Source organism: Myotis lucifugus, unplaced genomic scaffold, assembly GCF_000147115.1.
Source record: "Myotis lucifugus unplaced genomic scaffold, Myoluc2.0 scaffold_104, whole genome shotgun sequence".
Taxonomy (NCBI): Eukaryota; Metazoa; Chordata; class Mammalia; order Chiroptera; family Vespertilionidae; genus Myotis; species Myotis lucifugus.
Genome location: NW_005871152.1, coordinates 4,226,092 through 4,237,979, shown reverse-complemented (window position 1 = coordinate 4,237,979; position 11,888 = coordinate 4,226,092). Strand labels below are relative to the sequence as shown.

The 11,888-nt window shown below is 37.4% G+C and overlaps 1 protein-coding gene and 1 pseudogene across 4 annotated transcripts in view; one reads left to right on the top strand and one right to left on the bottom strand.

Moving 5' to 3' along the window:
• The first annotated feature begins 5,668 nt into the window (after positions 1 to 5,668).
• On the top strand, positions 5,669 to 6,144 carry LOC106697822 (annotated as a pseudogene).
• Positions 6,145 to 6,222: 78 nt separating this feature from the next.
• CEP57 (centrosomal protein 57) overlaps positions 6,223 to 11,888 on the bottom strand; it is a 48,935-nt gene continuing 43,269 nt past the window's right edge. For all 4 annotated transcript variants that reach the window (XM_014459204.2, XM_006092780.3, XM_006092781.3 and 1 more), the window contains one exon: positions 6,223 to 7,465. In XM_014459204.2, coding sequence (XP_014314690.1) covers positions 7,232 to 7,465 — 234 coding nt within the window. In that variant the 3' untranslated portion in view covers positions 6,223 to 7,231. The remainder of the gene's footprint in view (positions 7,466 to 11,888) is intronic.

The following is an 11,888-nucleotide window of genomic DNA, read 5'->3' as shown; positions in this document are numbered from 1 at the left end:
ATCATTTAAAGAAATAATAGCCAAGAATTTCCCAAACCTGGGGAAGAAACTGGACATACAAGTTCAAGAAGCTAATGGAACACTGAGTTATCTCAATGCATAAGACCATCACCATGATTATCAAAGAAATTTATAGAGTTTTAAATGCAGCTGGGGGAGGGGGTGCCATTAACCTACAAACAAACTCCTAGGCTATCTGCAGATTTCTAAGCAGAAAATTCTACAGACCAGGAGACAGTACAAAGACATATTCAAAATGTTGAAAGATAAAAATTGCTACCCAAGAATACTTTCAAAGTTATCCTTCCGATACACAGCAGAAATAAAAATTTTTCTTAACAAAAAGTGAGGGAGTTCACCAACTGCCTTGTAAGAAATGTTGAAAGAAGGTCTTCAAACAAATAAAAAGGTGGAAGTACACAAAACTCTTACTAAGGTGACAGAGTTTGAAAACTTTAACTCTATTTTAGAATATAATAAACAATTACAGCATAAAGGTAGTATTTAAAATAACTATAGCTACTACAACCTGTTAAAAATTTTACAGAATAAAAGTATAATCTGTGACATCAAAAAACACAAAAGGGAAGGTGTGAAAGGATAGAACTTTTATAGGTAAAGAATGATAAATTGCTATCAGCACAAAATGGACTATTTTATCTGAGATGCTTTATGTAAACCTTATGGTAAACAAAAAGCAAATATTTAGAGAAGACACATGAAAAGCCAGCAACTTACAAAAGTAGACTCAAGCCAGAACCGGTTTGGCTCAGTGGATAGAGCGTCGGCCTGCGGACTCAAGGGTCCCGGGTTCGATTCCGGTCAAGGGCATGTACCTTGGTTGCGGGCACATCCCCAGTGGGGGGCGTGCAGGAGGCAGCTGATCGGTGTTTCTCTCTCATCGATGTTTCTAACTTTCTATCCCTCTCCTTTCCTCTCTGTAGAAAATCAATAAAACATATTTAAAAAAAAAAAAAAGTAGACTCAAAACAGAAGGAAAAAGAAACAATGGAGACAAAATAACTGGACAGTAAAATATGAAATGGCAGTAGTAAGCCCTTATATTAACTAGTGGCCCAGATGCACAAAATTCGTGCACATTAAAAGGGAATTAGAGGAAATATTTTAATATTGCTAATTGCCCTTTGTCTATAAGAGGTATGTCAGAGATGAAAGAAAATTAGTAAAATGTGTATGAAAATCTTCCTCCTGTCAGAGTCTGGGGCGCACTGTAGGACCCAGAGTCAAGTCCCCATCCACCCAAGCATGCCTCGAAATCACGCAAGACCCAAACCTGGCCACCCCGAACCGCAAGACCCAAACCTGGCTGCCCCGACCCCCATTGGGCGAGATCCAGACCAGGCTGGCCCCACCCACATCAAGCCCCGCCGGGCAGGGGGTGCAGCCTCAGGGCCCAGGGGCATGGCCTCAGGTCCCCCAGCCCGACCCAGGGATAGGGTCACGGCCTGAGGTCTCCCGGCCCAGCGCTGGGGCGGGGGGCGCGATCTGAGATCCCCTGTCAAGGGGGGGGGAGTGTGTGTGCAGCCTGAGGTCCCCGGTTAAGCACTGCTGGGAGGGGGCGCAGCCTCAGGTCTCCTGCCCCAGCGCCACGCTGATCGCTTGTTACGGCTTGTTATAGGAACCCCGCCTCTGCTGTGGGAACAGACGTCTTGTGTTACGGGAACCCCACCTCTGCTGTGGCTGCAGCCATCTTGTGACAGTGTTAGGGTTAATTTGCATATTACCTCTTTATTATATAGGATAAAAACCCTAAATGTAAATGGGTTGAAAACAAGACACAACTATATGCTGTGTACAAAAAACTCATTTTAGCTCTAATCCAGTGGTTCTCAACCTTCTGGCCCTTTAAATACAGTTCATGTTGTGACCCAACCATAAAATTATTTTCGTTGCTACTTCATAACTGTAATGTTGCTGTTATGAATCGTAATGTAAATATCTGATATGCAGGATGGTCTTAGGTGACCCCTGTGAAAGGGTCGTTTGACCGCCAAAGGGGTCGCGACCCACAGGTTGAGAACCGCTGCTCTAAGGACACATAGGCTTAAAGTGAAGGGCTGAAAGATGTATTTCAAGCAAGTGGAAACCAAAAGAAAGCAGGTCTAGCCATACTTAGATCAGTCAAGATAGATTTCAAGCCAAAAATGGTCAAAGAAAATTGCATAATGGTAAAACAATCATAAATATATATGCTCTGAACACCAAAACATATTAAGCAAATGCTAAATATGTCTTAAGGAAGAAATAGACAAAAACACAATAAGAGTAGGGGATCTCCACTATTACCAATGGAACGATCGTCCAGAAAAGAAAATTTTGGAATTGAAACATACTTTAGAACAAATGGACTTATCAAGCATATATATATCATTCCATCCCAAAGCAGCAGAATACACAATCTTGTCAAATGCACACAGAACATTCTCCCAGATAGACCATATGATAGGACACTAAACAAATCTTAGCAAATTTAAGACTGAAATCATACCAACTGTCTTTTCTGACCACTGTGGTCCTAGAAAGCATGAGGAAAGTGAAAAGATCTACAAATATGTGGAAACTGAACACACTTATACACAAATAAAAACTACAAAAGGAAATAAAAAGTTATCTTAAAAAAAATACAACACAACATACTGAATCTTGTGGTTCAGTTCTGAAAGTTTATAGCAACAAACACATATATTAAGAAATTAGATCTCAAAGAAGCTAACTTTATACTTCAAGGAACTACAAAAAAGTGCAACAACTTAAGCCCAAAGTTAGCAGAAGGAAGAAACTATAAAGATCAGCACATAAATAAAAGAGCAGAAAAACAATAGGAAAAGATCAATGAAAATAAGAGGTGGTTCACTGAAAAGATAAAATTGACAGACCTTTAGCTGGAATAAGTCAGAAAACTTTAGAAAGCAAAGAGGAGACACTACATACAACTGATACTACAGAAATATGTAGGATCATAAGAGAGTCCTATGAACAATTATATGCCAAAAAATTACATAACCTAGGAGAAATGGATGCATTTCTAGAAACACATAACCTACCAAATTTGAATCAGGAAGAGATAGAAAATATGAACAGACCAATAATGAGTAAAAAGGTTGAATCAGTAATCAAACAACTACCAACACAGAAAACTCCAGGACCAGATAGGTGATGGCTTCACTGGTGAGATAATCAAGCATTTAAACAAGGATTAACGTCCATCCTCCTCAAACTCTTCCAAAATATTGAGGAAGAGGGAACACTTCCAAACTCATACATAACAGGAGGCATTACATTGATTAAATAGAGAATAGCACAAAAAAACTATAAACCAATATCCCTGATGAATATACACGTAAACATTCTCAAAAAATATTAAGAAACCAAATTCAAGAACACATTTAAAAGTATTATACACCATGATCAAGTGGAATTTGTCCCTGGGGTACAAGGATAGTTCCAAATATACAACTCAATAAATGTAATATATCACATTACTAAATTGAAAGATAAAGATCACATGATCATTTCAATAGGTGCAGAAAAAACACTTGGCAAAATACATCATCCTTTCTGGATAAAAACTTTTAACAGACTGAATATAGGAGGTACTTTCCTCAACATAATCATATGAGACACATCCATAGCTAACATACTCAACTTTGTTCCTCTAAAGTCAGGAACAAAACATTGATGCCCACTTTCACTACTTATTCAATATAGTATTAGAAGTCCTAGCTAGAGAAATTAGGCAAAACAAATACATAAAATGCATCCAAGTAGGAAAGGACAAGAAATATTGTCTTTATTTACTGATGATATGATTTTATCTATAGAAAATCCCCAAAATCAATTCTAATGGATCAAAGACTTATACATAAGTCTTGATACCATAAAAAGTACTAGAAGAGAATGTAGAAAAGAAGCTCTTGGATATGATATTTTTACATGACGCTAAAAGCAAAAATCAACAAATGAAACTACAACAAATTCAAAGATTCTGCACAGCAAAAAAGCAACAGAAAACAATTGCAGAGTGGGAGAAAAGACAACCTGCAGAGTGGGAGAAAATTTTTGCAAACCATTTATCAGATAAGGTATTAACACTCAAAATATATAAAGAGCTCATAAACTTAACAAACCCAATCTAATTTTTAAAAGGGACAAAATTATTGAAGACATTTTTGCAGAGAACATTGAGTTTTATGTATAACTTCATAAATAACTATGAATATTGGTCATATAGGAACTACTTTTTCCTTTAGGATAGGGAATACACAATTTAGAGACCAATATGATTAAGTTGAAGCGCCTTAGTAGCATCCTGTGACTCATCTGCTTACCCTATTTTTCTTATCTGCATACATCAACATTTATGTATGTACCAGTTCTACTTAGCTAGTCACAATGCTCCTATGTAAACTGCAGATTCATTTTATCTTGTTGACCTGAAACTGTTCTCCCTTGTGGCTAATTCCTATTCTCTAGTGTTTAGGCATCATTTCCTCCTCCTCGAGGTTTTCCCTGATTCCTGGCTACCTTCTCTGCCATGCCCCACCTTTCTGTGCTCCTATAACGTGTGCCCATGCTATCACCACTGCATTCACATTGTATTGAAATGATGATTCAAATATCTACCACCTACCTGTAAACATACCTTTCTTACTCAGCTTGGTATCCATATTGGCACCTTACACACAGAAGATTCTTGTATTTGAAATGTATTGCAACAAAGCTCTCATACAACAGAATTGGATGAATGACAACATAATCTGCTGTAAACTCAAATTAAGAGGCTGAAGCAGTATTTTCTTGTTTTCAGTTTTCACCTGAGGGTATCAAAAGATGGAGTGAATATTTTGGTTTGACTCCTAGCTGAAGGATGGGATGGGTTTTACCAACATTAAACCACTCTTCTAATTGGGACTTGGAGCCACTACAATGCAAGTGAGGGTTACACAATTTAATGACCTGGAATTCAAAAACAAAGGCACAAAATTTTAATAGTTGAAAAAGTGATTTAGACACAAGAAATATTTTCCATGTCATGGAACAGTGATTCCTTGGGTCTGTGGACTCAGAGCTATGCATTCAATGAAGATACAAACCTGCTCATCAGAAAATTGTACATGCAAGCAAAAGTTTACATACAATTTCAGTAAATTCACAAGTACCCCCAAATGTAAAGATCCTAAAATAAAAACTCTATAGAAAAATAATTTAGTAAGTATAGTGCCTGGATAGCCAATACAATTCATGTTGGTTATCTAGAAAAAATTCTAGAAATTTATTTCAATCCCAGAGGAGGCATAAAAATAAATTTCTTTGATATGTGGTTAATGCGTTCCTTAGTACCCTAAGAGTACCATATCCTGTACCACAAGATAATTCAATTTTCTTGGATTTAGTTTCCATGTAAGCATGAGAAAGGCAAGTAAATTATGTACTTTCAAATACCATATATTCTTATTTTTTCGAATATGCTACTACTTGGAAATGCATTTTAAAAAATTACAACAAATAAAGCCTTTATTAACAGGCTGTTAAGGAAAATTCCAGTGTTTCCTTAAAAAAACTGCTTTAGACGCCGTTTTGTGGACGCCGGGGAGCCGGGCGGAGGGTGTGGACTTCAGCCGCCGCGTTTCTCACTCCAGATCTCGAAATGCATCGTGATTCCTTCCACCGGATTGTAAGGTTTACGTGGGAAATCTTGGGAACAACGGTGACAAGACTGAGTTGGAACGGGCTTTTGGCTATTATGGGCCACTCAGGAGTGTGTGGGTTGCTAGAAACCCTCCCGGCTTTGCTTTCGTGGAGTTTGAAGATCATCGAGATGCAGCTGATGCTGTCCGAGACCTAGATGGGAGAACCCTGTGTGGCTGCCGAGTAAATGGTGAAAGGAGAAGTCGAAATCGAGGCCAGCCTCCCTCTTGGGGGGTTTGTCGCCCTCGAGATTATCGGCGAAGGAGTCCTCCACCTCGCCGCAGATCTCCAAGACGGAGAAGCTTCTCCCGTAGCCCGACCAGGTCCCTTTCCAGAGATAGGAGGAGAGAGAGATCACTATCTCGGGAGAGAAATGATAAGCCGTCTCGATCCTTCTCTAGGTCTCGCTGATCTAGGTCAAATGAAACGAAATAGAAGACCAGTTTTCAAGATGTACAGGAAATAACTTCCTTTGACAGGAGTATGTACAGAAAAGTTGAGACTTAAGCGTGGTGCATTTAAAAAAATTTTTTTAATGCTGTCCTTTGTAATGTTTTGTGAGAATCCTTGGAATAAAGTTTTGATTACAAAAAAAAAGCTGCTTTATTGACTTAAATGGCAAATTTATAAAAGGTTAACGATTTTATATATTCAAAATGATTTACATTATTAACATAACAACTGCACGTGTACAGTTAAGGCTGCACTCATACTGTACACCAATAAAAGTAAATATCCACGGGTTCTTCATAGATTAAAACCCATAATTCTTTGAACTGAATAGCATGATTACAAACACATACTATTTAAAAACAAATGTGTTTTCCCATACCTCCCCTTATCTCTTCATTCCAAAACCTCATTTACTTAACAATTTATTTATACTTTAAAAAAGTCTTTCATAATCTTCACACTTCATTGACTTAAAATGAATGAGTCTTTTTAAAAACTTTAACTGTATTCAAAACTGATTGATGTTTGAAATGTTAAAAAGCAAAATAAAACAATCTTCTTAAATATGCATAAATATTTAAATATAGAAAACCTCCATCAAAAGTCAAAACAAAGTATATTTAATGTTTGTAGTAGTAAGAAGGGCAATTCATGCCAGGGGAAGATTTAAAAATGAGACTTTTCCAGCAAACACTGCCTATGGGACAGCCTCTATTTTGATAATTTAAATCTAAATTTACTTAGACAAAGAACTATTTTAAAAGATCACGCCCACAAGTAAAAAACTGGTATTTTGTTTACAAAGCACAATATTTCAGTACAACAAATTAATCTCAAAGAAACAAAGTATGTGTGGCTTCTTAGCCTTTGAAACGCCCCTGATTTCTATTTAGATGATTTAACATTGAGTTGTGATGTGCAAACACAAGAAGCCTGTGTAATGAATAAAGCGTGGGCCCCGTACCACCTATTAATTCCAACTTAAGAATATGAGACCTGGAAAAGAAATTGTCAACATTTGATTGATGAAGTACAGGTTATCTGAATAAAATTTATAACCTGGTACCAGTCAGTAATCCCAACACAAATTATTGCTTTGTAATGAACTCTGTATGGTTTGCATGTCCTTCAGTAACTGAAGATTTTTCCTGCTTTTTTCCCCAGGTCTGGGTTTGGTACAGTCCTTCTTATTCGTGGTCCCTGTGTTTCCAGAAGAACGGCTGCTGCTGTTTCCTTCTTCATCAAGAGTCTTTTTGGTGGTTCTTAGTTCCCTTCTCTGCTTTTCTATCTTCTGTTTCTCCAGCTATAGCAAATAACCAAGTCAAAGAAAAAAAAATTTAATGAAAACATTCTCTTCTGACAACCGGTACTTTAAACTCTCATACCAAAATGCAAGTAATATAGCCTGGCCGGTGTGGCTCAGTGGTTGAGCATTGACCTATGAACCAGGATTCCCCGTCAGGGCATATGTCGGGGTTGTGGGCTCGATCCTGTGTGGGGTGTGCAGGAGGCAGCCAATCAATGATTCTCTCTCATCACTGATGTTTCTATCTCTCTCTCCCTCTCTTTTCCTCTCTAAAATCAATAAAAATTAAAAATAATAAAATAAAAATAATATATTCTGGGTTTATTTTTTTTAAGACTTCAAAAATCTAATTTACCAGTCATTTAATACTTAGTGCTTAAAATATATAGTGACATACAAATAAGTAAACAAGAGTAAACACATCAATTGTGGTGCAGTATCAGAAGTTAAGGTCATGTTGCCAAAGTGCAGAACACTTTGCAGGAAAAATATCGGACAAGGGAAATGAAGGATAGTAGGTGAAGGAGAGAAGAAAGGCATTCTAGTCTGAGCAGGCAAAGAAGCATGTTCCAGATGGATGAAGAGATGTAGTGGTAATGTACTAATATATGTAAATAATTTTTATTTTATTATTTCACTATAATTAGAATAATTTAATATTAATAGGGAAGCTTTATTTTTACTTTAGCTGCTGGCTAAAATGAACTGCTGCTAACATGTCAGTGTTCCATTAGAGAGAACTGACTTCACAGGGGAGTTTTACCAAACATTCAAAGAAGAATCAACACCTATCCTCCTTAAAATATTCCAAAAAATTCAAGAGGAAGGAACACTTCAAACTTGTTTTACGAAGCCAGCACTATCCTAATCCCAAAACCAGATGAAGACATGACAAAGAAAGAAAATATAGGCCAATATCCATGATGAACACATATGCTAAAATCCTCAACAAAATGCTAGCAAATTGGATCCAGCAATATATTAAAAAGATCATACATCATGACCAAGTGGAATTTAGTCCAGGGATGCCAGGCTGGTACAATATTCACAAATCAATAAATGTGACACATCACATAAACAAAATGAAGGATAAAAACCACATGATCATATCAATAGACACAGAAAAAGCATTTGACAAAATCCAGCAACCATTTTTGATAAAAATTCTCAGCAAAGTGGGAATAGAGGGAACATACCTCAACATAATAAAGGCCACATAGGACAAACCTATAGCCAATATCATACTCAATGGGCAAAAACTAAAAGTGTTTGTTTCCCTTAAGAACAGGAACAAGACAGGGATGAGCGCTTTCACCATTATTATTTAACATAGTACTGAAAGTCCTAACCACTGTGATCAGACAAGAAAAAGAAATAAAAGGCATTCAAATTGGAAAGGAGTAAGTGAAACTGTCATTATTCGAAGATGACGTGATATTGTACATAGAAAACCCTAAATACTCCATCAAAAAACTAGAGTTAATAAAGGAATTCAGCAAAGTAGCAGGATACAAAATTAACATCCATAAATGGATGGCATTTTTATACACCAATAATTAATTCTCAGAAAGAGAAACTAAAGAAAGCAGTCCCATTTACCACTGCGACAACAAAAAGAAGTAGATACCTAGGAATATACTTAACCAAGGAGGTAAAAGAGACCTCTACTCAGAAAACTATAGGACATTGAAAAAAGAAATAGAGGAAGATACAAGCAAGTAGAAGCATATAGCCTGTTCAAAGATTGGAAGAATTAACATAATTAAAATATCCATACTACCGAAAGCAATCTATAGAGTGAATGCAATCCCTATTAAAATACCATCGACATATTTCACAGATCTAGACCAAATATTCAAAAACTTTATATGGAACCAGCAAAGACCACGAATAACCGTAGCAGTCTTGAGAAAGAAGAACAAAGTTGGAAGGATCACAATACCATATATCAAACTATATTATAAAGTCACTGTAATAAAAATAGCCTGTTACTGGCACAAGAACAGGTATATAGATCAATAGAACAGAACTGAGACCCTAGAAATCAACCAACGCTATTAGTCAATTAATATTTGACAAAGGAGGCAAGAACATATTATGGAGTCAAGACTGTCTCCTCAATAAATGGTATTGGAAAAATCGAACAAGTACATGCAAAAAAATGAAGCCAGACCACCAACTTACACCATACACAAGAATAAACTCAAAATGGATAAAACTTAAATGTAAGTTGCTAAACCATAAAAATCTAAAAGAAAACATAGGCAGCAAAATCTCAGACATCTCATGTAGCATAATTTCCACTGAAACATCTCCTAGGGCAATAGAAAAAAAGAAAGAAAAAAAACAAAGCAAATAGGACTACATCAAACTAAAAAGCTTCTGTACAGCAAAATGAAAAGGGATCCTACTGTATGGGAGAACATATTCACCAATATACATCTGATAAGGGTTAATTTCCAAAATATATAAAGAACTCATGCAACTCAACAAAAGACAAATAACCCAATTTTTTTAAAAAAATGGGCAAAGGATCTTAATAGACACTCTCTAAAGAGGACATATAGATGGCCAATAGACACATGAAAAAAATGCTCAACATCACTAATCATCAGAGAGATGCAAATTAAAATGACAATGAGGTATCACCTCACACCTGTCAGAATGGCTACCATCAATAAATCAACAAACAACAAGTGTTGGCAAGGATGTGGAGGAAAGGAAACCTGGTACACTGCTGGTGGGAATGTAGATTGGTGCAGCCACTGTGGAAAATAGTATGGAGTTTCCTAAAAAAGTAAAAAATGGAACTGCAACATGACCCAGTGTTCCCACTTCTGGGAATATATTCTAAGAATCCCAAAACACCAATCAGAAAGAATATATGCATCTCTATGTTCATAGCAGTGTTTTTTACAATAGCTAAGAACTGGAAATAGCATCAGTAGATGAGTAGATAAAAAAGATGTTATACATTTACACAATGGAATACTATTCGGTTGTAAAAAATAAGGAGCTCTTACCCTTTGAGACAGTATGGATGGACCTGGAGATTACTATGCTAAATGAAATAAGGCAGTTAGAGAAAGACAAATATCAGATGATCTCATTTATATGTGGAATCTAGTGGACAAAAACTGAAAAATCAGATACAGAGGCAGGGATGCATGAAGTAGGCTAACAGATCTCAGAGGGCAGGGGCACGGGAGACTAGAAGAGATTGAACATAGAACTTATATGCATACTAGTGACCTGGTACACGAATTCGTGCACATTAAAAGGAAATTAATTAGAATATTTTAATATCGCCATTCACCCTTTTTTTCTAATAGAAGTGTCAAACAAATTCACTATCCACAATGACAGATAGAAACACACGTGCAATTGGCGCCAGCGAGAGCTTTATATGTATCGCACATGTGTGAGTCAACTTAGCCTTTTATAGATTTAGAATAAATTTGCTTAATTAGACATGCTTTCTGATTTAGCTAAACTTTTTCCAGCCCAGTGAAGCACCCCAACTTCTCTTTTAGGTAATTGTCAGCAACACAGCAGTAACTATCAACACGAAGCAGATTATTATTGTAGATCATGCAGGGAGAAGAAACGTAAAATATTGAACTGCAGCAGTGTTTGACTATATTTTACGCAGTGAGAAAACATGAAGTCATTTTCAAGGTCCACCATTTCTTACTTCTTTTCAGTCGGGTCAAGTTTCTAAACTTTCTAAATGTCCGTTTTCTGGCTAATGAAAAGAAAATAGGATTCTTCCGAGTCTCCTATCTACCTCCTCCAGGACTTCTGTGAGGATCAAATGAGATGAGGCATGGGAAAACAGACATTTGGTTAAAGTGTAAAATGTTGCCACCTGGCTCTATATAAAGTAAGTCATGTTCCTGGGCTGAAGAAACTGCAAGGAGGCTAGTTGCTAGGGAGAAGAATCTGGGCGCTGTTACGTGATGTCATTATCCAGTGCCTACAGCCACTGTTTTTGGGCTGGCCATGGGGTTTCAGCAGCATCAGCTGTGATTTGATGAGGTGTTGCTTTGGGGTGTTGGTGGGGCCTGTATCCCACTTGGGGGAAGCTGAGTCTTGCTTTGTTGGTGCCAGGTCTGCGCTGCCATGTCTCTATAAATGGCCAGTGTGATGTCATGGCAACTCCTGCGTTGAGCGTCTGCCCCCTGGTGGTCAGTGTGCATCATAGTGACTGGTCAGATGGGCATAGAGACACTTAGCATATTAATCTTATATATATACTAGAAGCCCCGTGCACAAAAATTGTGCACTGGCGGGGGGGGGGGGGGGGGGGTATGGGACCTCAGCCCAACCTGTGGCCTTTTTCAGTCTGGGAACCTTGGGAAAAAAACACCTGGTGGGTTAAGGCTGGTCCCCTGGGGGGAGAAGGGACGCCCAATCCCCC